This window comes from Mchenga conophoros, linkage group LG7, assembly GCF_057382185.1.
Source record: "Mchenga conophoros isolate Kocher_MC1m ecotype Shallow Benthic linkage group LG7, M_conophoros_male_GT1.1, whole genome shotgun sequence".
In the NCBI taxonomy this organism is placed as follows: domain Eukaryota; kingdom Metazoa; phylum Chordata; class Actinopteri; order Cichliformes; family Cichlidae; genus Mchenga; species Mchenga conophoros.
Genome location: NC_140532.1, coordinates 61,697,491 through 61,725,269, shown reverse-complemented (window position 1 = coordinate 61,725,269; position 27,779 = coordinate 61,697,491). Strand labels below are relative to the sequence as shown.

The 27,779-nt window shown below is 41.4% G+C and overlaps 1 protein-coding gene and 1 pseudogene across 4 annotated transcripts in view; one reads left to right on the top strand and one right to left on the bottom strand.

Moving 5' to 3' along the window:
* On the top strand, positions 1-1,430 carry LOC146571430 (uncharacterized; annotated as a pseudogene).
* A 10,719-nt stretch (positions 1,431-12,149) lies between these two features.
* The window catches only part of LOC146571429 (myocyte-specific enhancer factor 2C-like), a 34,359-nt gene continuing 18,729 nt past the window's right edge, over positions 12,150-27,779 (bottom strand). For 3 of the 4 annotated variants that reach the window (XM_085280611.1, XM_085280612.1, XM_085280613.1), the window contains 8 exons: positions 20,088-20,231; positions 19,810-19,990; positions 18,960-19,004; positions 17,773-17,936; positions 17,648-17,671; positions 17,084-17,213; positions 16,880-17,000; positions 12,150-16,468 (listed from right to left, as the gene is read on the bottom strand). In XM_085280611.1, the coding sequence (XP_085136737.1) occupies positions 16,129-16,468; positions 16,880-17,000; positions 17,084-17,213; positions 17,648-17,671; positions 17,773-17,936; positions 18,960-19,004; positions 19,810-19,990; positions 20,088-20,231 (1,149 nt within the window). In that variant the 3' untranslated portion in view covers positions 12,150-16,128. The remainder of the gene's footprint in view (positions 16,469-16,879; positions 17,001-17,083; positions 17,214-17,647; positions 17,672-17,772; positions 17,937-18,959; positions 19,005-19,809; positions 19,991-20,087; positions 20,232-27,779) is intronic. The other variant, XM_085280614.1, reaches the window with a different exon arrangement.

The following is a 27,779-nucleotide window of genomic DNA, read 5'->3' as shown; positions in this document are numbered from 1 at the left end:
AGCTGCAGGCCAAAGAGGAAGAGGGGTTGAGATCAGAGGAGGAAGAGGTGAAGGCCTAAGAAGAAGAGGAGTTCGGAGTAGAGGAGGAAGACAAGGAGGCCAACAAGAGAGAGGAGAAGGTCCAGGTGGGAGAAGAAGACAACCTCGCACCATCATAACAGATGATATGCGAGCAACAGTAATTGACCATGTCATTGTCCATGGCATGACAATGGCTGAAGCGGGACGAAGAGTACATCCAAACCTGAGTAGGTCCACCGTGGCCACCATTATCAAGGCATTTAGACAACACAACAGGTATAGTACGCTATTGCTTTCTTTGTCACACTACAGTTTTACAGGCCTGTGAAAGTGGTCTGTTACCTTACATGTAGTTTTACATATAAATCAGTCAATTGACAACACATGTTTCTTTCTTTAGAGCTGAAAGAATGCCACATAGAGGTGGGAGGGTTGCCATATTCACAGCGGCACAAGAAACCCTCATTGCAGATATGGTCCGTGAGAACAACTGCATTAGACTCCGAGAGATCAGAGACAAAGTCATTGCAGATAATGTAAACTTTGAGAACATTGATGCTGTCAGCGTGTCCACAATAGACCGAGTTCTCCGGCGCCAACAGATGAGGATGAAACAGGTCTACAGGGTTCCCTTTGAGCGCAACTCTGCGCGACACATAGGACAACGTTACGAGTATGTGCAAGTACGTATACATCCATGTCCACAGTACAGTTAGTGGACATACTGTGTTGCTTAGTGGCCTACATTACTTCTGGACAATACTGTGCTACCTGATTGACCGTTCTGAACACCTGTACGCTTTTCCATGTTCACAGAGGATAATGCAGTTGGACGCGATGGCCAGACCCCATGAGTACCTCTTCCTGGATGAGGCTGGCTTCAACCTCCAGAAACGAAGGCGAAGAGGCCGTAACATCATTGGCCAGAGAGCCATCACTGAGGTTCCTGGCCAACGGGGGGGGTAATATTACTCTTTGTGCAGCTATGGGTACGGAGGGGCTTGTCCACCGGCATGCTGTCCTTGGGTCTTACAACACCCAACGTCTCCTCACCTTCCTAGGGGAGCTAAAAGACATCCTCCTGGACCATCAACAACACCATCCTAGGCTAGCACATCACATGTATGTGATCATTTGGGACAACGTCCGCTTCCACAAGACACACCAAATCAGAGAGTGGTTCACCACCAACAGTGACCACTTTTTAAACGTCTGTCTGCCACCCTACTCCCCTTTCCTGAACCCTATAGAGGAGTTCTTCTCATCATGGAGATGGAAGGTGTATGACAGACAGCCATACACAAGAGAGAACCTCGTACGGGCAATGGAGCTGGCCTGTGCTGACATCCCAGTGGAGGCCTTCCAGGGATGGATTCGCCATTCCAGGGCGTTTTTCCCGCGGTGCCTAGCAAGGGACAATATAGCCTGTGATGTGGATGAGGTGATGTGGCCCAATGCAGCTCGGCGACATGATGCCGCACAGTGACTGTGTGTAATACTGTAAAATGACCGTGTAGACAATAAAAAAGACTTCACACCCTGATCATGTTTCCGAGAGTACTGTTGTGTGCGATAGATTCTGTTTTTGCATTGAGTTGTGTTACAGTAGTGTACGTACATGCAGGATGTTTTTATAGATTTATAGTCTTCATGTGAAACTCACAAATCTAAATGCCTAATCCTCTGCAGGGTTCTATGACGATCCGTTACTGTACAGTTTATAAAAAATATGCATTGGCAGTTATGAACCAAAGAACCTTCTCACAAATTGAGCATTGTGTTTTCAATTGTTTTGCTGTAGTGTGTAATGCTGTGTATAGTGTTTACAGTTTTGACAGCTTCGAGCTGCTCTCTTGGTGTGGGAGTTTGAGTTTTGCAGTGGGAAGGTGTGGTTGTGTTTATGTAGCTTTAGAGAAGGGTGTTGTGTTTGAACATTGGGGGACCTGGTGGTAACGTTTGTGACGTGTTTTAGCATTTGAGAAAAACTGTAAATGATTTACTCAGGTGTCGTCTGTTTAGGTTTTTTTTTTTTTGCCCTATGTTAGAGCTAATGGTACTTGTAATAATTGTAGCTTGTTCATTGCTTTGAAAACCAAGCTCTGTAAACTGGAGTCCTGGCTCCACACTGTTGAAAATAATCCTATAACTAACTAGATCTTGGTGGTCAGTGTTGGCCAAAGTAGCTTAGCACTGGTTAGCTGTCCCTCAGCAGGCCCTCCCAAGTGACCGTGAGGAGGATGTGCAGTCTGAGTCTGTCTTGTCCTGTCTTCCTCCCCTCACCACTAACCAATTGCAACAGATGCCTGTCCTTGCTCAAAGTGGGTTGTTTGATCTTTGGGCTTAGGGTATTATTATATTGTTTTAGTGTTTATTTCTTCCAATTTCCCTAAATTTACAATAATTGACTACGCAAAAGTGGACAGTAAATTTGAATGAATGATCATTTGTTGATTGTCATTATACTAGTACAATCGCTTTATCTTAGGATAAAAGTAATGATAACAATAAATTTAAAAGAAATTACAAAATAAAAAGACTGAATAAAATAGGCAATTAATTAAACACAAAATAAACATAAATTTAAATGTAAAGAAAAATAAAATAAAAAATAGATAAAGTGTCCTCAGTTCCATAATGTGCATTGTGTGTATTGAGGTTTCTTTGCCATGTGGAAATTTGGGTTGGTGGAAGCCACCACTTCTCTGAGTGGTCTCAGAATCTCATCTCTGCTTTTCAAAGATGGAAACAGTTGAGGTGTTCTGGGCATGTCCCACTGGGATGAGGCCCTGGGGCAGACCCAGGACATGCTGGAGAGATATATCATGACTGGCCTGAGAATGCCTTGGACAAGCTGAGGAGGTGGCCAGGGAGAGGGAGGTCTGGGCTTCTCCTCTTAGGCTGCTGCCCCCATGACCCGGCCCAGGTTGTTCCTGTTGTCCTGGACCATTTGGGAGACATTGTTGTTGATACTGTGTGTCTTCTTCTTCATTCTGATGGCATAGATGGAGTCCATCCCAACGCTAGATCAGCGGTCCCCAACCTTTTTTGCGCCACGGACCGGTTTATGCTTGACAATATTTTCATGGACCGGCCTTTAGGGTGTTGCGGATAAATACAACAAACTAGTACCGGTACCGAAAAAAAGAAGATTTATTCGTAACACACGTGAAAAGACCCAGGAAAATCGAGTTAACGATAAAAACGATAACAAAATAACGCTGAAAACCCTGAAAACCATACATTTCACACCTGAGCCTCAACTCTCGCCACCCAGTACCAAACGACTCACGGACCGATAGATAGTAGAATAATACTTTTCTTCTCTCCAGCCATTTCTTTGGATGTTTGGCCTGTTTCAACTTTCTGAGGAAGAAGAGTTTCTGTTGTGCCTTCTTGTCTAGCTGGGGAATGTTAGTGTCAGCTGCACAGAGAGAGTGACTCCCCAACAACTTCTAAGCTTCTCCCCATCAACCTCCTCCAGCTGATCCAGCAGAACACCAATCACTTTGCTTTTATGGGAAGTAGGGGTGCAATGATACTCGTATTGATATTGAACCGTTCATACAGTGCTTTCGGTTTGGTACGCATATGCATCAAACAATACAAATTTTTACATTTATTTTATCAACTTTTCTTCTGACGATGCTGTCTGTGTTGAGAGCTCAGTGGATCTGCGTTAGACTACTCCGCCTAGGCTGCACTGTCGAGCGCATATCCACTGAGCACAGCGCAAGCTAGCAAGACAGAAGCGAAGCTTGTTGCAACATGGCAAATTGAACCTCCCCACCCTCATTCAGATCTGGCGTTTGGAACTATTTTGGTCTTCATGTATGTCGGATGTGCCATGCAATGCTCAATTACATGGGTGGGAACTACTGCGTTAGCGCAGTTTGCTCGTTAACGTGTTGACACCGTCCAGTCCCACGCACGGGGCGATCCGCGGTAGCTCGTTAACGGAGATTTGCCGTGTGTGGCGTTAACGTCATTTCAAGTTAACGCTGACAGCACTAGTGGGAACACAATGAATATGACTGCACATTTACGCCGACATCATCCTAGTGCAAAGACAAGTGGAAGCAGACAAAAACAACAAGCACGCATGCTACAAACTTTAGCCGAGTCATTTAGACAGCCGTTAGCACATGATTCTCCTTATGGGGACCTGATATGTTTAATATGCTGCTGAGAATATAGCCCAGAAGAAGCGTATAGTATAGCTTTTATTTTGGAAAGAGCCATTTCGCTGTAATAAACTCTCTTTTCCAAAGATGAGTGATTGCTCAATCAGATAGATTTATTTTTTTATTACTTTGTTGTTTCAGCAACATTTAATTTAAAAACTGTACTTTTGAGTTAAAATATCTATTTATAATTTTAATAAATGACAAATTACAAAAGCATGAACATTTTTTTGTATCAAAAAAATATCGAACCGTGACACCAAAGTATCGAACCGAACCGTGAATTTTGTGTATCGTTGCACCCCTAATGGAAAGCTCTCTTCACAACAACAAACTGGGGCACAGCCCCAATTCACCAGTTTAAAAATGTCCCATTAACCATTACTTCAACTTATTGTATTTTAAATGTTCTTATCTTTCATTACAAATGACTATCTGATAGATGTGGCTCATAAACTCTCATTAAATTTGTGTAGACCCAATCGAGCGCAATACTGTCTCTTGTAGGGAAAATATAAACAATATTTCTTATAATCACTGGAATTGGTAAAGATGACCTTGAGACTTGAAAAACATGTGCTAGTGGTATAAAAGTGGTTATGCAATTTGTCAACTAAAGTATTGTCTAGTACAGCGGTCCCCAACCCCCGGGCCTCGGACCGGTACCGGTCCGTGAGTCGTTTGGTACCGGGCCGCGAGAGTTGAGGCTCAGGTGTGAAATGTATGCTTTTCAGGGTTTTTATCGGTTTACAGCGTTATTTTGTTATCGTTTTTATCGTTAACTCGGTTTTCCTGGGTCTTTTCACGTGTGTTATGAATAAATCTTCTTTTTTTCAGTAGCGGTACTAGTTTTATTTTGTTGTATTTATCCACGACACATTAAAGGTCGGTCCGTGAAAATATTGTCGGGCATAAACCGGTCCGTGGCGCAAAAAAGGTTGGAGACCGCTGATCTAGTAGTGATGATAAGAAAATATCAGTACCTGTAATAGAGTTGCAGATAACATAACTTTTCAGAGGTCATGCTGTACGAGTGCAATATGAGTGAAGGGTTAGTTTAGTGGTTCTTAACCTGGGTTCGATCGAACCCTAGGGGTTCGGTGAGTCAGACTCAGAGGTTCGGCAGAGCCTCCACCGTGACATGGACGGCTCATTTTGTGCACGAATAAAAAACGTATCTATGTATTGAATTTGAAAAAAATCATATTTTATTTTTCACTAAAGAGGGGTTCAGTGAATGTGCATATGAAACTGGTGGGGTTCGGTACCTCCAACAAGGTTAGGATGATGTCGGCGTAAATGTGCAGTCATATTCATTGTGTTCCCACTAGTGCTGTCAGCCTTAACTTGAAATGACGTTAACGCCACAACACAGCAAATCTCCAATAACGTGCTACCGCGGATCGCCCCGTGCATGGGACTGGACGGTGTCAACAACACGTTAACAAGCTAACTGCGCTAACGCAGTAGTTCCCACCATGTAATTGGGCATTGTGTGGCACATCCGACATACTGTTTTACTTTTGTCCATGACGCGCTTACCTTCAGGGTCATACTTCACATGAAGACCAAAATAGTTCCAAACGCCAAATCTAAATGAGGGAGGTTCAATTTGCCATGTTGCAACAAGCTTCGCTTCTGTCTTGCTAGCTTGCTGTGCTCAGTGGATATGCGCTCGACAGTGCAGCCTAGGCGGAGTAGTCGAACGCAGATCCACTGAGCTCTCAACACAGACAGCATCGTCAGAAGAAAAGTTGATAAAATAAATGTAAAAATTTGTATTGTTTGATACATATGCGTACCAAACCGAAAGCACTGTATGAACGGTTCAATATCGATACGAGTATCGTTGCACCCCTACTTTCCATAAAAGCAAAGTGATTGGTGTTCTGCTGGATCAGCTGGAGGAGGTTGATGGGGAGAAGCTTAGAAGTTGTTGGGGAGTCACTCTCTCTGTGCAGCTGACACTAACATTCCCCAGCTAGACAAGAAGGCACAACAGAAACTCTTCTTCCTCAGAAAGTTGAAACAGGCCAAACATCCAAAGAAATGGCTGGAGAGCAGAAAAGTATTATTCTACTATCTATTGGTCCGTGAGTCGTTTGGTACCGGGCGGCGAGAGTTGAGGCTCAGGTGTGAAATGTATGGTTTTCAGGGTTTTCAGCGTTGTTATCGTTTTTATCGTTAACCCAATTTTCCTGGGTCTTTTCACGTGTGTTATGAATAAATCTTCTTTTTTTCGGTACCGTTACTAGTTTTATTTTGTTGTATTTATCTGCAACACCCTAAAGGCCGGTCTGTGAAAATATTGTCAAGCATAAACCGGTTTAGTGTTTACAGACAGAATACTTGAACCCCAGTGGATTTGTTGAAGGCGATCTTGTTTAAAAAGTTCAGTGCAGTTGAGAAATTATGCGAAATTATCTCCACAAAGGGCAGACAAGAGGTGTAGTGATGAGAGAGCGCAGAGGGTACACAGCTGCAGTAGCCAATCCAGTGGCAACCAGGCTATCACAAGAAGTGGCAGGATGAAGAGAGATGTTGGAGTGGCTTGTCGGGCAGCCATCCCCTCTTCAGTACTCAAACTGTAACCCCTGAGGCAGATGCATCAACCGCTTTAGAGCAGACACCTGACCAGAACTTAACTGGTTATTTGGGTGGTTGTGCACTGGAAAGCAGGGTACATCAACATTTTACAGTGGGTCAAATTTGTTGATTTGTTTCCCTAGTATGCTCCTTACTGTCCTTTACCAGGACCAGGCTCTGGGTTGCAGGGTGCAGAGCACAATTGGGACTTTGGCATATGTCATCGGCCAGAGCCAGGAGATATCTGAGATGACTGGATGTCCTCCAGAGGTGGCCAAACCGGACCAGAGTGTGGTGTTACAGTGAGCTGCGACCGAGCACTAAGTGGAGGGGCGGCTGTCGATGTTTCCACAGCAGGAGATGTGTAGAGACGGTAGGTGCTTCTCTTGTGTTAGCCACATATGAAAATCCCATGATAAGTTCCCACTTTGGTCACTGCATATCAGCTTGTAAAAGTGAGTATGTCAGCAGGCAAAGTTCACAGACAGCTATAGCTTGAGGGTAACAAACAGTTTGCAGACAGACCTCATAGACAGACATTAATGACCTTGTAGTATTGTATCACCACAATAGACGACTGCTGGCTTACTTGTGGTGCCTAGGGTATTTCAAAGCAGAATTTTAGGCAGAGTCTTCTGTCATGGATCGGCAGAATCATAAACCCACTTGCTAAGTACTGGGAAAGATTAAACAGGTATATTTACAGGTAAGTGAATAAATGCAGAGTTAAAGCAATCTATGATTGCATTAGAGATCTGGGAGAAGTGGTGAAGGTACGCAGGCTTTTCTAATCTGCACACACACGCTGTCATATTACAGTTTTTTCTGATTGCTTAAGCACATTTTTTGTAACTATTGGCTAATTTTGCAAAACTCTTCACACAAATAAGAAAACCTGTCACCCAATAATCAAAACATTGTAGTTCTCTTGCAAAAGCAAACACAGCTAGATTAACTCTTCACACCTTTGTAAAAATGGTGTTTCCGTATCAAACAGTACACACAAGCCATCATCTACTAAGCACACAATGCGCCAACTGCACACTGATGGTATGAATACAAAACACATCTGGCTTTTGCTTTCTCTGTGCACAAGGTAGGCTATGTCAGTTTGAGCTCATACTTCTGTCATAGATCCATAAGCATAGAGGGATCCAAACTTCAAGTACTGGTGTACTTGAAACACATCAAAACAAACACAAGTGTTTATTTCCAAGTATAGGATTATTTGCAATCGCCATAATGACTCTATGGGTTACTTGGTCTGCAGTGAACATGCTTCCTCTGCCCCCAGCATCTGGTCATCTAGCAATTCTGTAAAGTAACAATTTCAGTATTTTTACATCAATGGTATTGGTGTGTTTCTCATTGGCATATGGCAGTGCTACAAATCTTTGTGCGAAGTGACTGTACTAACCGATTCTCATTTCAAGATGTCCTTATGGTACTTGCTACAGTGTAGCGGCTCGAGTTAGGCTGGACCCGTTGGCCAGCTACCCTCAGGGTCATTCCACGGTTGATTACATGGTTCACTATTGTAGCTCTGATGTCATCAGCAATTCTATTTCTTACTCTTCCTACCCTTCCTCTCCCCCCTCCTCATCTTCCTCTCCCCCCTCCTCGTCTTCCTCTTGCTCCTCCTTGTCCTTGTCGTCCTCTTCATCCTACTTCTTCACCTCCACGTCCTCTTCCTCGGCCTCCTCTACTTCTCACTCTTCCTGCTCCCTCCATTGTACTCCGCACACACAGCTTACCTGTATTATAGTGCTTAGGCTGATTGCAAAGTGAACTAATTATCTAAAAAAGTTTTCACATGTGAAAGTGTGCCAGACAGTTGGCAAATTAGTGTTAATGATAGCCATACATGTGTATACTTTTGCTAGGAGTGTGTTGGAAATTTGGTAATTGAGTGTTGTGCAGTGAATTGTGCCTACAGTCTTGCAAAGTGTGTGTTACAAAATTGCAAACTGGGTGCAAAGCAGTTTTTGTGCTTTTAGTTTTGCAAACTCAGTGAGTGGTTTTGCTATAAGTCTGAATAGTTTTAGAGATTGTGCTACAGGAATCACAGTTAGGGTTTAAGCATTCAGAAAAAACTGTAAGTTCAGTTGTATAAGGCCTCAGAGTACATGGAGAGATCAAATGTATACTTTTTAAGGATTCAAAGACTTTAAACACTTGATTAGTAACAAATGAAAAACACAATTAGTAAAACTGGCTTTTAAACCAAGAAATATCCACTGAAACTGGACTAATAAAGGGTGTAATTCCTAACAAATGAGAACCAATGTTTATAGTGCTGTCGGTCTTTTCTGCCCTCTGGTGGTTAGTCTGCTGAAACAAACATGAAGATTTCTTTGTGCTGTATGGATTACTTGCAATTATCATATATTTATCCAGATATCCTCTACACCCCCCCCCCAATTTTTGCACATGTCGAGGAGCGTGTCAGGCTACATTTCACTGTGTGTTATACTTGTATAACTATGCACGTGACAAATAAAGAATAAAGAAGAAGAAGAAAGATAAAGAAGATAAATACTAGTGAGTGAAAAAACAAAGGGAAGACTAACAACCTTATGATGAGTACATTTACTGCTTACCTCCTGAGCTACAGCTGTGAGACCAGCTCCTACACAGCAATTCTCCATTTCTCTGCGTGAGGGTTGAACAACATTCTTCATTCTCAGCACCGTCAATTCAATTCAAATTTTATTTATAAAGCACCAAATTATAAAAACACTCACCTCAAAGCACTTTATGCTGTAAGGTAAAGAGCCTGCAATAATAAAGGAAGGAATAGCAGTAAGAAACCTCTGGCAGGACCAGGCTCAGGGAGGGCCAGCCATCACCTGCAACCAGTTGTTGGTGAGAGGATGTCTAACACCTTGCTCCTATAGCTGTTAAACTCTGCTGTGATCTGATGAGCATGAATGGATTTGTTCATGGGAATCATCATCCAGAAAAAGATTACTGCCATTAGAACAAGAATCTGTTACAGTAGGATAAAGGTGGTCAGTAAGAACAACTTTGTACGGTGACTGACATGTGGTAATGTCCTAAGATACTGGAGCAGAGCAGGCTACAGCACAGATTGTGCTTCTAGTGTAAAATGAGTTCAATCCAGTCTTTGAGAATCACAAGAGAAGAGTCTTTATCTCCAAGTCTGGAGGTGTTCGCTGAATCCTTGAAACCCCCCCCCCCCCCCCCCCTAAAACTTATTTATCAGCTAAAGTCTTCTTGCTTATTTTGGGCAATGCAGCAAAAATCGAGAGCTCAAATCAAAATTTATTTTCTGTTGTTTGTGGGATCTGGATCTCATAACCAGATGCGTACTTAGCTTGGCCTCCAGTAACACAGTGAGGAATGGTGGAGTTACCCTGTTAAAAGGGAGCCATCTTTCCCACTGTCGCCCAGTGCTTACTCATAAAGCATCTTGAGGTGACTGCTCTTGTGATTTGGTGTTATATAAATAAAATTGAACTGAAATTTAATAAATAAAATAATGTCAGACTATGCCATCACTAAACCATTTTAATGCATTTTGATATTATTATATGTGAGCGTATGTGAAAGTTTAAAAATTATTGATGTGTACACCTATACAGTGGGGCAAAAAAGTATTTAGTCAGCCACCGATTGTGCAAGTTCCCCCACCTAAAATGATGACAGAGGTCAGTAATTTGCACCAGAGGTACACTTCAACTGTGAGAGACAGAATGTGAAAAAAAATCCATGAATCCACATGGTAGGATTTGTAAAGAATTTATTCGTAAATCAGGGTGGAAAATAAGTATTTGGTCAATAACAAAAATACAACTCAATACTTTGTAACATAACCTTTGTTGGCAATAACAGAGGTCAAACGTTTACTATAGGTCTTTACCAGGTTTGCACACACAGTAGCTGGTATTTTGGCCCATTCCTCCATGCAGATCTTCTCGAGAGCAGTGATGTTTTGGGGCTGTCGCCGAGCAACACGGACTTTCAACTCCCGCCACAGATTTTCTATGGGGTTGAGGTCTGGAGACTGGCTAGGCCACTCCAGGACTTTCAAATGCTTCTTACGGAGCCACTCCTTTGTTGCCCGGGCGGTGTGTTTTGGATCATTGTCATGTTGGAAGACCCAGCCTCGTTTCATCTTCAAAGTTCTCACTGATGGAAGGAGGTTTTGGCTCAAAATCTCACGATACATGGCCCCATTCATTCTGTCCTTAACACGGATCAGTCGTCCTGTCCCCTTGGCAGAAAAACAGCCCCATAGCATGATGTTTCCACCCCCATGCTTCACAGTAGGTATGGTGTTCTTGGGATGCAACTCAGTATTCTTCTTCCTCCAAACACGACGAGTTGAGTTTATAGCAAAAAGTTCTACTTTGGTTTCATCTGACCACATGACATTCTCCCAATCCTCTGCTGTATCATCCATGTGCTCTCTGGCAAACTTCAGACGGGCCTGGACATGCACTGGCTTCAGCAGCGGAACACGTCTGGCACTGCGGGATTTGATTCCCTGCCGTTGTAGTGTGTTACTGATGGTGACCTTTGTTACTTTGGTCCCAGCTCTCTGCAGGTCATTCACCAGGTCCCCCCGTGTGGTTCTGGGATCTTTGCTCACCGTTCTCATGATCATTTTGACCCCACGGGATGAGATCTTGCGTGGAGCCCCAGATCGAGGGAGATTATCAGTGGTCTTGTATGTCTTCCATTTTCTGATGATTGCTCCCACAGTTGATTTTTTCACACCAAGCTGCTTGCCTATTGTAGATTCACTCTTCCCAGTCTGGTGCAGGTCTACAATACTTTTCCTGGTGTCCTTCGAAAGCTCTTTGGTCTTGGCCATGGCGGAGTTTGGAGTCTGACTGTTTGAGGCTGTGGACAGGTGTCTTTCATACAGATGATGAGTTCAAACAGGTGCCATTCATACAGGTAACGAGTGGGGGACAGAAAAGCGTCTTACAGAAGACGTTACAGGTCTGTGAGAGCCAGAGATTTTCCTTGTTTGAGGTGACCAAATACTTATTTTCCACCCTAATTTACGAATAAATTCTTTACAAATCCTACCATGTGAATTCATGGATTTTTTTTTCACATTCTGTCTCTCACAGTTGAAGTGTACCTCTGGTGCAAATTACTGACCTCTGTCATCATTTTAAGTGGGGGAACTTGCACAATCGGTGGCTGACTAAATACTTTTTTGCCCCACTGTACATACTCAGTAGGGTTCATCATTTTGACTGAAACTGCAGTATATCTGTCTTCACACAATCCTGTTAAAACGAGGCAATGATAACAAATCAGACAGAGACCAATATATTTTAATATATATATATATATATATATATATTTATTTTTTTTTGCAAAATACAAATACTACCACATTTCTGAGTGAGGGAATTGCTGTACATCTGCAACAACAGTGTGTTTAATTTGTTTTTCATTGTCTCCAAATTGGCGACAAAGGCCAGCTTATGCCGCTAACAATCTCTTTGAATATCTAACTTAATAGTTATTAGAAACATTAGTGCATGAAACAATGGCATAACAGAGCCAAAAGTGTACATTTCCCCCAGTGTACAGAGGACATTCACTGATGTCACCAAAAAGAGGAAATGAAACTATTTCATTGGGGCGCTTCAGGTACAGGCAGTAATCAAACTGAAAACAGATACAGAGGGGCTTTCACAATGTCAACACTGCATCTCCCTGTTTTGTGAGCTTCACCTCCACCCGTACACAAGCCACTCCACTTGAAGCCCAAGGATGAGCTCCTGGCTCTCACTTCATTGTGGTACAGTAAGACCAGCTTGATGAAAAGGAAAAGGGTGCAGAAGTGAACACATCTGGGCTCTGCCCTGGTTAACAGACATCACTTCATCCCATCACAGCTACAGGGATTTTCAGTGAGAGAATTTATTCGCTGGATTTACAGTAGAGATGATGGCTGAGGGTTTGAGCTCCAAATATACAGTTTTAAAACCAAAATATTCAAATGTGAACAAGCCTCAGCCACCAGCATCTCTTCAGTATTAAAAACTAAAAATAAGTGGATTTCACTCTGCAGTCCTTCAGCCTGTCTGTGGCTGGCGTCAGACCCAGCTGACATGCAAGGCACAACTCAGTCACTTATGTACACTTGTAGAGTTACACAAACACAAACACGCGGTACTGGAAAGTAGCCAAGTACTTTAACTTTTCATAACTGTATGTTTTGTTCTTTATTTTGCAAGATTTTATATCCAAAGATAAACTTAGTGTATGGTGGACAAAATTCTTGTTCTTAGTACATTTTTTACTACATATGGTGGCAAATCCTAAAATGTATTCACATGTGCTTCTATTATTGCTGTTACATAAAAAGGTAAAATCATGAACAATCTTGTAAAATGACCATGGGAAGCACTAGACTCAAGGGCGTAGATTTGGTTTTGGCATTGGTGGGGACGGATGATTCAACCCTGTTTCTTATTTTTTTCCTTTTTGTCTTTGCTTCTTGATAAAAAAAAAAAAGGAGAAATATACTTGCCTACATATGCTATTCTACATGCTTTTAAACCGTTTAAAATTACAATTCATAGTTTTATATGTGAATTATATAATGTTAAATTATTATTAAACAAATGACTAAGTATTTTAGGCTTTAGTTTACTTCAGCCATATTCCATATAAATCAGGTATCATACAAAAATAAAAATAGCTTCAAATACAGTCATGACAATAAAAGAATATGACTTTAAAGACTTAACATTACTTCAGTTATAGTACACCAACATCTCTGATACATTAGCACTACGGGAACACTGAATGACCTGGTGGTTTTTGTCCATAAAACTACTCTAAGTAAAAGATCTCTCACCAAAATTATGCAACATTTTAGGCACTATTGCCTCTATCAAATCAGTGAGCTGGGATTTCTTATTCTAAACATGAACTACTGTTACAGCAACAGACATGGACTACTGATGTCCCACACAACAACTCAATGTCTTTCTTTACTGTCCCATCCGTCCATGCCAAATCTACGCCCTTGACTAGACTAAACCATGGTGGACAGTCTAACGGGTAACATTTTTGGCTGGTACTTCGCTTGAACTTAACCGTCCTGAGGACTTCTTCCACCACTGCTAGTATTTAAAAATGATGAAAGTGGTAAGTGGAAAACAGGAGCTTTGTCCTTTGTGCTCTGACGGATTGTCGCTGTGAGATCACGTTGGGTCTGACACCAGCTAAACAAACTTTTTTCTACCTTAGAGCAAACGTCTCCCTGAACATCTGATGGGAAACGGTGTGCATGTGTGCATTCTGCTGCTGCTTTTTATATCGTTGTTATTACACGGGACTGCAGACATCCAAAAATATCAATCTGATCTAACAAGCAAAGTTTAGTTTGAAAAACACTACACTACAAACTCTGTGCAGCAAAGCATCACTTGTCCCAGTCAATATGGCTTTTAGGATCCTCACCCTGACTGCTAAATCCTGCAAAGCTATCAGCACATGCTAACTTTCATGCATCAATTACAAAGACACGAATAACAGTTTCATTGCTGCAGTCGCCTCACGCGAGCGCCCTCTGCTGTCTGGTTCCACACACGACCTCGTTTGTTTTCCTAGGAATAACAACTTTTAGATTGTCTTTTTATAAACTGGATACCAAATTGTGAACTATACTTCACTTCAGATTACTTACATTTGAACATTTTAAAAAGAAAGTAAGTAAATCTATTGTTTAATTTTACAAACTACATTTAGAACCAGAATTTGGGTGTAATTTCCTCATTTCTTTTGGTTTTATTATTTATATAATAATAATTAATGATACAATTCTAATTAATAATAAAATTCCTACAGCTTTTAGCTTCCTTCTGCTAATATACATCATTTTGTGTATATGTAGCCTGTGTGACTGACATTTTAACTAAAATACTTTGAGGTGGGTCATTGTCAGAATTACTTACTTAGTTACTTCCAATCACAGCTTTTTTTGCTTCAGTGTTTTCTGATGTTTTTGGTATCATGTCTGAATTAACTGTAGTCCCCCCTTTTGCTCTGAAATTGTCTTCACAATAAATGAAACTTGTTTTCTATCCAACTTGTTCCAGATCACTTTCTTCTCCCTCACAATGAAACCTCTCACGATTTGACATCACTTTCTCTTCCTGCACTTACTCATACTCCCATTTTTTCAACCCATTTTCTTCGCCACACTTTACTTTCCATATGTTCTGGTTACATGAGTGATTGATTATGTGCATAAATATGTTGTACCTGCAGCAGTGAACTGATGCTCCATTTAGCCACCTGACATTAAATTCACCATTAGAGTCACTATTCAGAGTACCAGATTTTCTCACCTTGATCTTTTTGTTGCTTTGCATACATATGCTCATAAGTAGCACATATGTACATATGTTATTTGCTTATACCCACACACATGAACACACACACATAAAACAAGCAATACATGTACACCAACAGCCCCTCTGACAGCTTCAATATGTTTGGCTCCTGAATGATATCATGGACCAACAGTGTTTGTAGAAAAGGTGGGGGGAAAAGAAACTCTTAACAATTTCAAGCTTTTACTTCTGAATGAAAACAGTTGGATATTTCCTTCTTACTTTTTTCTTTGTACTAGTTGAAGTTTAAACTAGTTGTTTTTAATTTTTTCACATATTTGTGATTTACTGAAGTATTTCCTTTTCAGGAGAATTTTTATATTGTTCTTTTTACACTCCTACATTCCTCTAATACATCCATTTTTCTTGACTCTTTGGGATTATTCATATATTCACTGACCTCAACATTGGGAAATGAATGATATGAACACCCGCCTTTGGAACAGTAAGAAGAAGTGATTATGAATACTTTTAGGCCCAGACAAAAGTCTCATCTAACTCACTGAGCACTTCTTTAATTTGACTGAACTCTTTCATTTAAAGCTTTTGGATGTTTTAGAATCTGGCTCTGGTTGGGATTGGCCTGGTTCACTTTTACTATCAAATGAATAAATGAATAAAAACTTCCTTGGACAATATGAAGCTCTGAAAACTGTAAAAAGTTGGATTTAAGTCAAACAGTTTTCTTCCTTTTCTTTCTCGATGTCTGAAAACTGGTTCTGAACTTCAAGCAGTCATTAGTGTGAAGTCTACCAAGAGTATATGCTGGAAATACAGCTGAGCAATCACTGTATCCACACATAGCAGCCCCACCCCCATGTACATGTTACACATATAGCACACCCACTCAGTACAAGAAGAATATGATGTTAATAATAATAATAATAATAACACTATGCGGTAACTTTACTAATACTCCTCCCCCGGCTGTAGAGAGGCTCTGATCATGCCGTCCACCCTTCTGATAGCCTCATCCGTTTAACTGATGGGTTGTGGTGCTCCTCATGACTGGACAGGGGGTGGAGGAGGAAGCTGTCGTTCCCATGGTGATCCTCTCGCTCATCGCTGCCTTCATATGAGCTCCCACAGCTGGACACGCTGTCACCAGGGGAACGCCCTTGTTCATGGGACCCCCGGCCTGTGGTGGAGTATCCAACTGTGGTCATGCCTCCTTCAAGTCCTGTTCCAACCATCCGGTCTCTGGGAGGGGAGGCTGGCTCAGACTTGATGTGGACGTTTTGATGGCCAGAGGAGAGGTTTAGGTTTGAGTTCTGGCACAAATTCCTGTAAGATCAAAGCAAGAGAAACAGCATCTTAAACTCAGAGCAAAGCAAATTTTAAGAACGTCTTTAGAGGAAATGTCGATTAAACGCTTGTTTTAATTCTTTGGTGAGAATATGAAGATTCTTGTTTTTGGCTGCTGTTTCCAATTGAACATACAAGTGGATGGAAACATTGATTTACAGAAATGTGATCATGTTGCACTTGGGCTCCGTGGAAATGTCTGTTTTTTAAGGGGATTTCTGAATAATTAAGTAACAATTACTATTAATTAAACTATTTTTTTAATTTTCATTTTTTCCAGTGTATGCTGGATAAACCAGGACACTAACAGCTGAAATTATTGCATTGATTCTGGACAATTCTTTCTAAGGCTTGGCCTGTGGCCTGAAGGTAATATACACAGCTGCTTACCCCATGTGTCCCAGTGCTGAGTGTTGTAGATTCTGTATCTGCTGTTGCTGCCAGTTCACTGATCCCAGAACAGAACCTCCAAAACCGGACAGCGATGGCAGGTCACTGCTGAGGGAGAAATCTGAAGATGGACAAAAAGAGAAACTTGAGCAAAGACGAGGAAACCTGTGGAGTCCAGCAGCAGTGTGCTTTTGTTGTAATCACCTGTGCCATAAGATGAGGAAAGTGTAGATTGGTACCCACCCATCCCCTGACTGGGGATAGTGGTGGCAGAGAGAGTGACAGCAGGGGTTGACAAGGTCTGAGCTGTCTGGGAGTGATTTATTCTCTGGTTCTGCAAAGAAAAGGTAAGATGTCACCAAGCTAAACAGTGACAGCTGATTCAGGGCCAGCATTTTATGGTTATCTGCCATGCCTGGTAATCATGATTTGCTCATTTTAGAAAATCAGTAATCTCAAGTGGTACTTCTAGCGTTTGCTGGTATTCACGGTGACCTGGTCATGCCAATAACTCCTTTAGAGATCCTAAATTTTCAAGCTCATCTTCAGGAGCCTTTCTTCATGGTTCCTTAAAATCACTTCAGCGGCAGAATTTTTCAAATATCTCTAAAGTACAAATAGTTCCCTTACTTAAGGTAATAATGTAAATGACATTGGCACTAATTTCACATATTTGTAGCTTGTATATCATCTATAAACTAGCAGAAGGAGGCATACATGAAAAGTATGGTTCTCTCTGCTGATCAGATTTTTTTCAGAGCTACTTACCAACATCAGGTCAAAGTCCTCACACTGCAGGGCAGCAATAAAGCACAAACTCAAATGAGTCCGCACATAAAAATCAACTTATGAAATCAAACAAATCAAAAGACTAAGCAGAAGGAAGCACTTACAACAGCTGGTATGTTGTTGCACTTGTTGGAAGGGGGCATCAGTGTTCGCAGGTCAGGTTTACGGCTCATGTTCATTGAAGGACTTTTATCCTGCATGTTCTTGGGGGCGCCTCCTGGAGACAGCAGTCCAGGGGAGGTGCAGTGGTTGCTGTAGCTGTCGTTTCCTGGTCGGGCAAAGTTTTAAAAAGGTATCTCTCATTACAAATGACTACAAAATCACTACTGTACCCCAAACCCATTTTTATTTGTGCCTATATTTCATGGAAGTATATTTATCATTGCTGTTTTCAAACTTCTGATTCTGACCAACCACTTCAGCAGGATGTTCTAAGATTTCGTGCGACACCATTTTTACATAAAATAGGTGAATCTTCCCTTTTTCTAGTGTGAGGCTGGTAAAAGTGTCTTTAACTTCAGTATCTGCAGATGTATAGTTGATTGAATGCTACTGGAGCACTCTTTAACGGAACATCTGGGGAGAAAGTTCAAAGTGCATCACTCCAATGAAAAAGTCTGAAAACGTGCTCATCCACTCAAAGTTTTATAACTGCAAACTCTAGCTGAAGTCAATAACCAGAGAGGGAAGATTGTCTGTCACAGAAATGAATTTTATATTTTAGAGTTTAAGCAGCTGAACAATGAGCAATGACAGACTCCCAATGTACTGCTTTATTCCTCATCTGAACTGGATACAGGGGAGATACCTAGCTGTCCAATCACAGGGGAGGAGACTTACACGAGTGCTAAATAGCAAGAAGAGACATTATCGCTACAGTTTTCTTCATGCATGTCCTCAAATTACCAAATGAAATGAAAAATGACACTCTGAGAAGCACCTTTTTTAATTGTGGGTCTAGCAGCAGTAAGCTGTTGAGGTGCTTGCAAGATATTTCATCAATGGATGTTCTATATCTTAGCAACCAAAGGGTTCCAGGTTAAAAAAAAAAGTTGCACACCCAACCACGTGCTACCAGTTTTGATCTTGTCAAGATCCTAGTGTGTGAGAAGAGCCTGAAAGAGGATGGTGTGTTTTCAGCTGGACTTTTAAGAGAGAGGAGATTTACAGCACAGGATTTACCTATCATCACCCTGATTTACTCAGTTTACTCTGTTATGACGAAGCTCTATCTATACAAAGAGAGTGATAGAGATATATATAAAGAAATAAGACAGAGTTGCGTTCTTACCCACACTTGACAAAACAGTGCTCGACAGCTCTGAACCCATCAGTCCTACAGACAGAAACACACACATCAAATGAGTATACAATCTGGGTTTTGTTGTTCATTTTTATTATACAACGCCATAATACTTTGGGTGTTAGATTCTTGATCAGGAACTTTTGCAAACTATTTATCATGTAGAGCTCAGCTGTTATTCCAAACCTGATATGCAGAGATTGTCTTCATTCTTAAGAATAATAATTATTCAAATGAACATACTATATAGGGCTCCCAATAAATTACTACTAAAGAAAAAGACGATTCAAGAGAACCTAACACAGCTGGCAAAATTGTAGTTTTACTAACCGTGTTAGGAAATGCAAAGTTAACGCAAACCCACAATAGAAAGATTACTGGGAAAATGATCCTCTTATGGCCTTAGCATATCTATTGATTGTCATTATCATAGAAAAAAGTAGGAAAACACTCACGGCTGAGTCACTTTTTAAGTTGTATTCTTAAGTCTAAAATGCCATTAATGCCTGACTGCTACACCTTTTTGTCACTGCTGGACCAAATGTTGGCCAATACTGTTTTTTTTTCTCATATAGAAAATCTGGAAACACTGCAGCGCGTCAGGCTGTCTATGAAAGGAAAATCAGCAGGATTGTGAAAAGATTTTTAAATAGAAGACAAAAAACAGGAAAACACGTGCTAGGTAGGTTAACACCGAGTATTTGCTAGGTGTGGACCAGCCTGCTTATTTGCCCAAAGGCCCATTTTGAGCTCTAGCTGTGTTACAGTCCAAAACAGCTGAACATTTAATAAGGTCTTTGATGAGGACTGAAGAAAAAGCTACTGACCACAAACATACCTGCATTTCCTGTGCTGGAAGGACTTTGAGGCGACATGCTGTTTCTTTGCAGAGATGAGTGAGAGATGGGCAGCAGGCTATGGTTACCTAGACTGCCCCCTATGCCCTGATGGGAGTAGAGCAGCCCACCCTGATTACTGCCTGGGATGGATATACCCATGTCATAGTTGGAGGGCAGACCCTGCACATAGAACAAACAAAGCCAGTCGTCACTGGTAAGGAAACACGAAGCTGCTTAAAACAACGCTATGCATCAAAAAGAGCAGGTGTGAACATACACAGATTCTCTGTCGGTTGATCATCAGGTCAATGTCTTCATTGATTTTCCGGTATTTATCGTCCAACTCTGGGCTCTGGCCAGCAGAGTCATCAGCCTCGATGTCAGGGCTTTCACAGCCGTTTAAACCCTTCTTTCGCAGGGTCTGGATAAAAGAAGACAAACAAAAGAGTCAAACACAGCAGGGTGACTTTACTGTATGTACTACATCCACGGATCTTCTCTGAGACCTTCCTCTTTTCCTCCTGCCCGGCAGCTCCATCTTCAACATTTTTTGTAAAGTGTGTCCACTATCTCTCCTCTGCACATGGCCTAAACCTCATCTCAGGTTCACCTCTCTAACTTTGTCTCCACATCCCTCAACCTGAGCTGTCCCTCTGATGTCCTCATTTCTAAGCTTGTCCACCCTCTTGTGTTAAACAGTCTGGTCTAAAAGTCCATTACCCTCTCTCCCACACATCTGCATAACTGCACAGGTATGTCACCTGGACCAAATCTTCATCCAACTCTTCTTCATTTGCTAACTTTCCTCCATACTCACTATAAGCCTTTTTGTTGCTTCCCTTCTCTCTGCTGTACATCTAGCCTCCCAGCACTCCTGTCTACTTTATTTCTCTTTATGGCTATCGCACTTTTCCTTTGCTAAAACTTCCTCATTCCAACAACATTCCTTATTGTCTTTGCTCTGTCCTGATACACCAAACACCTTCTGGCAGTTTCCCTCAACTGTACTTTTCCAGTCATTTGGTAAGTCTGCCCTACCACCCAGAGCCTTTCTCAATTCCTCCCTGAACTAAGTGCATAATTCTTCCTTTTTTGACTTAAATCGTTTAAATCCTTACGTCTGCCTTCACTTCCTTAGTCGTCTTGATGTCCAAAGTCAAAATCGACCATCCTTCTCTCCATCATATCAGCTTTCCCTTTAGCAGCCATAGTCCCTACTCTCAACTCCACACCCCTGCCTTTCTTTCCCTCTCGCTGCCTCCTAACACACCTCCCTCTATTTCTGTTGCTATGTATTCAGCCAGCAGTAGTACAGTTTCCACCAGCACCATGTTGGCCAACAGCATCAGAGGCAGTAATTGTTATCCGGTCCAGAAGAATCTGGAATGGAAATCTCATTCTTGATGACCCACATATTCAAACTAACAATGACTACCATTCCTGATGGTAGCCTCTCCGTTTATACAGGCATCGGACTGGCACTGCACTGCTACTTGTGACTACTACAATTAGTAGCTCTATAAAACTATAAAACATGCAATCTAAATATGATTTTTATGAATTAAAGGCCCTGGTTGTGTGGTTAGTTTGTCTGCTCTGAGAAAGTTTTGATCTTTCACCAGGACTCTTCTTCTAATGAAGAGGTCGAACTTAGAACAAACATTTCCAACCACAAGAGGGCGATAAATGAGCAGCTATCCCACCAGTGAGGTTCCAAACTGACTTCTATAAGCCAGACAGCAGTGTAAAATGCAAGTGGTACAATCAAACCCAACATACTCGTTTCACCAGCATGTGACAGCATTCACAAAAAGGTCTCTGAATTTTTATACTCATGTTATGTGTGAAGAATAAACAGAATTTAATTTGTGTGTGTGTGTGTGTGTCTCAAAGGTCAGATGCTTCATGTGAATATTGGGAAATCTCTTCTCTTACACAGATATTGGATGATAATGATGATGGTGATGTGAGTGTGTGTGCGTCTGTTTGTACATGTGTGTGGTTTGGGTCTTGGTGGCCTGCTTCAGCGCTTCACAGCCCGTTAGTCCAGTCTGTCACCGTATGAGCATGGCAGTGCCTCTTTCAAACACAGACATACAAATATGACTGTTGGAGCAGCTATCCCACTCATCCCAGTCATGTACACCTGTTGTGCTTTAAAAGGGAGGGGGGGTTAGGGTCTGCAGTGAGGGGAGGGGTGAGGCAGCTTCCACCAATACCAGTGTGGCTACTGGAAGGATGGCCGTAGAAGGTTATTTTTTGCCACTGTGCTCCGCAGTGTTCCTTGTCACTCCCTTGCAATTTGTCAATCTGGCTGCTCTATTAAAACATAAAACTGACTCCACTAGCCTACTTTTCCCTCATCAAATACACACAGAGCACACAGTGCTACTACATTACGCCTCACTTTGCTTTTTTAGTGGAAATAAAGACTGAATGCAAGGAAGTCAGGTGGAAACATTTTACTTATTAACTTATTAAAGGAGCAAACTGTAAAAATACTTCACGTGTTTATGCAATAAAATGTGAATTTAAGGTAAAGTAGAGGTCTCCTAATGACTGGTATTACATCTGTAAACAGTGTTTAAGCATTAAAGTTAGTCTTAGTCTGCTGGTTTCAAATTTAGGTTTGACCCAACTCCAAAGCGATTGTGAAATGATTCATTTGAGAGGATAGAAGAAAAACAAAATTGTAATTAGGGCTGAGAGATAAATTAATCTCAGTAATTATCACAGGAAAAATTACCTCTATAATAATGACGATAACCTGATGAGTAATTGGCAGTCTGCACAATCATCTGTACAATTAGCCTCTGAGGTTACAGCATCAGGGTTATGTGGATAAAATGTTCACAAAGATCAAGAAAAAGACAACACACACAGTTTCTTTCGCTCTCTCTCTCTCTCTCTCTCTCTCGGAAAATTAGAATAAGTGATCATGGGGAGAGTGTGCAAGATGAGGCGATTGTTGTTAAGAGACAATCACTGACAAGAAAACAAAAAACTTTTCCAGGATTTTAAAAGGTTCCACAACCAAGCAGCCAAATCTGCTAACAAGCCTCACGAGTAGTTCAGTCTGCAGCTTCTTTTCTTTAACAGAAACCTATCTGTAGCTGTTTGTCAGCTACATCAGCAGCCATGCAGTCAAGCTTTAACTGCAGCCAGGCAACTTCACCCGCTCACTTTCACCCATCCGGCAGACAAATCTATGCACATCATTTAAGCTGCTTTGGTTTGCCTACAGTTGCTGCACATAACAGCTGCTTTGAAACCCACCTCCAATCCACAGCATGTCTTTTGTCCCGTCTTCCTCCCCTCACCCACCCCTGTCACGGCAGATGGCCGCCACTCCCTGACCCTGGTTCTGCTGGAGGTTTCTTCCTGTTAAAAGAGAGTTTTTCCTTCCCGCTGTTGCCAACGCGCTAACTCATAGAGGGGGTCTTATGATTGTTGGGGTTTTCTCTGTTGTATTATTGTAAGATCTACCTTACAAAATTCCATCCAACTCATCTTTCCATAGCGTATCTGACTGAATCCTATTTGTTTCCCATATATCCTGTCCATCTCTACTGCATCCATCTAATAAGATACTTAAGAAAAAGCAATTCAAGTTGTAACATACAAGTACACAGTATACACTAAATTCTACCAAGGGACTAGTGTTGTAGTTTGCCGAGACGAAGCTAATGTGTTACAGATTCATATACTTCTAGGTACTGCAATACACATCATTGCTTCTTACTGTATAAACTGAATGGAGGAAACTTAACTGGTGGTTTTCAATCAGTCAATTACTTGTAAAAGGTAGTAATTTAGCTGCCAGTGGTGAGACTGATAGAATCGCACGCAAATATTCAGCTAACATTCATTAGAGTTCAATTCTATTTCATTTATACAGCATTAGGTGCCTTTCTTTTAAGGCACCTAGTGAAATATCTATGGAGAGTACTGCTCTATAGCAGAACTCTTGCCCTCATTGACCTCCAGCTCTCTCTCTGGGCAGCAGCTGTGCCCACACCAAAGCTAGGCCCTGTTTGAGAGTCACTCTGTTGTGTCTAACTTTGTCGCTCAGTGATCATTTGTAAATATAGCCAAGATCACAGCACATTCATTAAGTGGTGTGAGCTGGTGTTGTCAGACAGTGCTGTTAAATCAGGTGCAAGGTTCTTAGGTTCTTTGTACAAAATATGTCTGAATACAAAGAGCATTAAATTACATCTTTAGTCTTGTTGTGTTTTAATGAAATTCAAAAGCATTATTTGGGGGTGGCTGTAGCTCACGAGGTAGAGCAGAAGGTTGGTGGTTTGATCCCTGACTGCTCCAAAGTAACCAGATATTTGGACAGTAAGCGATATCACAGTCTTCACATAATAATGCAAATACATAAGTACATGTTCTGAGGTCTTAGTTATTTCCAACCACTGATGAGGAGTGTGTGTTTGTCAGGGCTGAATATGTGTAACGGCAGGTGGCTGGAACAGATTCCTGCTTTGGCATTTGCAACTTAGGGGGAGACAGCTGACGAGGAAAGAGGGAAAGGGAGATCCCATAATATCAAATCAGCTGCCCGTCTCCCACCCAACTCCACCATTCATTGCTTTTCCATCCATTTTGTTTTCTCTTTTTGGCTTCACTTGCTCCATTGGCATCTCTTTTCGTGAGCGGTCTCCTTCTCTTTAACATCAGACGATACTTTAAATCTATGTGAGCATCAGTGTGTGTGCGCAGTTGCTCTGAAAGTGAGCATGTGCCAAGGAACATGACATGCAACATTTACACCATCGCAGGCAGCAGATTGCAGTTTTGTCCAAAATTAGACCAACATTATTTACAAAGACACAAGAAACAACTGTAAACATTCAAGTTATGGATCCCAAACTTTCTACGCATTTCTCTGAAAATTTCCTCATGATTTCCTTAAGAAATAGCTTCTATGTAGCTATCAGCTGTAAACCTATTACTTCTTTTTTTTCAGCTCAGTGATGCAGCAATACCTTTTTAGACCACACACTGAGAGGTCCATCCTACTGCCACCTATGCAGAGAACACCCTTAACAGGTCTCCAACCCACTTTGTTTAACAAAGAGGGACATATAAGCATTCACTGACCATGTTAATTGACCACGTTACTGGGGAGGAAGCCAGAATACCTGGAGAGAACCCATGCAGGCACAGGGAGAACATGAAATCCACACAAAAAGGCCCCAAGCCAGCTGGTGGACTCGAACCCAGAACCATCTTGCTACAGACCACACCCCAATGCTGCCCAGGGGATCATTTCCTTTAAAGGATGTAACATAACTAAGGACCTGGAAAAAATTTCTGACCCTTAATTTGCCACGAAAAACTAAAAACAGTCCACACCTGTCCATGAAACCGTAATCACACATCTAAATGTTTATATGTGTGATTATTTTTTAACTACATTAACAGCACACAGATTTCCATCCACAACACTAAAGAAGTGAGACAGTAGTGTAACATTAGTTTCGCTCTACTGTTAATGTGGTATTTTCAGTATTTCTGTATTAGTTTTAACTCACAAGAGTGCTTCTGCAATGCTGCTGTTATATTTAGTTATGGATCTAATCTTTTCCTCCACTGCTAAATGAGAAATAAAAAAGGACATCTCATTGTGTATATATAAATATCGGACACACTTTTACATCAAGTCCTTGACTTCCTCTCGTTAGGTATGTGCTGGACTGGACAGAGAGGGGAAAAGGAAGGAGGGAAGAGAAGGAGGTTGTGGGGAACTTCAATGTGGTTACTCAGTCTGAAGTTGCTTCTTTTCCTATTCTTTATTTTCCTCCTGTGGTTCACACACTTATACACACACACACACACACACACACACACACACACACACACACACACACACACACACACACACACACAGCAAACCACAATCACACACTCACTGCCCGTCATGGCTATTCTTAGCTGTGTTCTGGGCTATTTTTAGACCACTACCGGTTTCCAGCCATTTAGCAGGGAGGGATCTCAGCCAACACAAAGGAACTGGACTCACTCCGCAAGCATATGTGAGTGTAGGTTTCATCTGTTTCTAATCAGAACACGGCACGGATCCACAGTTTAACACACACACGCACGCACAAACACACACAGCGGGCTAAAGCAAAAGAAGGTTAACAGAGTAAAAGTGAGGAATGCAGACTTATAAATAGCAGCAATGTTCCCAGTCTAAATGAACACAAAACAATAAGCTGATAGTTATCTGGCCAGTAGCCTGTACACACACAAACAAGCACATGAGAACAAAAAAAGATAACCAAAACAAAGGAGCCTCTCTTCTACTAAATTCCTGCCTGCCAGATATTTCATTGGCGGAGTCTTTTCACATCTCTGTGGACATACTATCATCTAGAACTCACACTTCATTCCCCATCCAACTCAGTTTTTCCAGTACATAAATAAGCGTTTCGCTCATAGGGAGTGATGTGATTGTTGGGTTTTTCTCTGTTTTCTTCGTATCGTTGTAGGGTCTTGACCTTACAATATAAAGAGCCTTGAGGTAACTGTTGTTGTCATTTGGTGCTATATAAATAAAATTGAACTAAAAAAATCCTCTTGGTCTTTAAAGATACTCTGCACTTAATAACAGCTGTGGGTGAATGTTTTTTACATAACTGACACATTTGAATACTAGTCCTTTGTTTGTGCTGTTGGTCCCTTTTTGGGCATTTGTAAAGGGATTAGGACACAAAAGATATGGTTACTGTGTGGTATAGACTGACCAAGAAGTCTGGGTTAAGTTCATTTCTACACTTCCTGGCATGTTAGCTTATGAACCTGGCAAAAATAATCAGTCCTATGCTAAAAAAGGTAAATAAATAATAAAAATCAACCCTGAGACAGACCTAAACATACCAAGCCTTCATATTGAACAGTCAAAAATGCAATAGATGATGTTATGGTGGTCAAGTCTAGTCTTTAATATCTATAATTTATAGCATGACATGGAGTTACATGAAAAATAGTCTCCACAGGACATTCAACTGCTTCCTTACTCAATCTTACTGCTTCCACAGGAATTAAGAGAGAAGCTAGCAGCCAGGTGCTGCTAATCAAATTCACTTGATTAACTGATCATCAGTGAATGTGTGCACCTCCAGAAAAGCTGAACTTTTGCCAGTTTGCTGCACTGAAGCATTCAGATGTGTGCTAACACAATATCACGATCTTCACAGAAGTGAAGGACATTCACCCCAGGCTCACACAATACAATGATCAGAGAAAGCTTGCAGTCAGTGAGTGGAGCATGAACTCTTCGATAAACCAAATAATCAAATGTGAGGCTATTTGTATGACAGCTAAAGTGAGAGCTTTCTTCTCAGACTGCATGCCTGAGCATGCAGCCACAGCTCAGGGTGTATGGCAATTCACTATAGCACTGTATCATAATACATTTAAAAAAGTAAAAAAAAAAAAAAAAAAAAAAGTCCGTCTTTCATAGATTATGGGGCACAAATTTACAGTTGTGCTCAAAGGTTTCCATCCACTCATCATGGGCTTTTTCAAGACTAGAATGAATTTGCAGCATCCATCGAAGTGTGTGTGCAGATAAGATGCTTAGGTATTGAGAAAAGCACTTGTGTCACTGGGCGAGGCTTCAAGTAAAAAGTGCTTGAGTGCTAAGTTAGAGTCTCAGTCCATTTCATTTGGCAAAACAAATTAACAATGGCACCCTTACATACAGAGCTGGAATTAAAATGAGTCCAGAGAAGAAAAACTCCACTGGCTTTATCAAAATGATCCACTCATTCATCACTCCTTTCCACTACAATTTTACGAAGGTTAGGAAACTAACAAAAACGCCATGGCTAGGCAAAAGAAAAAGTGTGCACACACACAGGAAAAGAAAGCTGGACAGTAGCGAGGGAGGATAAGTTGTACAGAGGTTACAGTGGCAGCGACAGCAGTGAGCAGTAAATAACGCTGCTGTTCA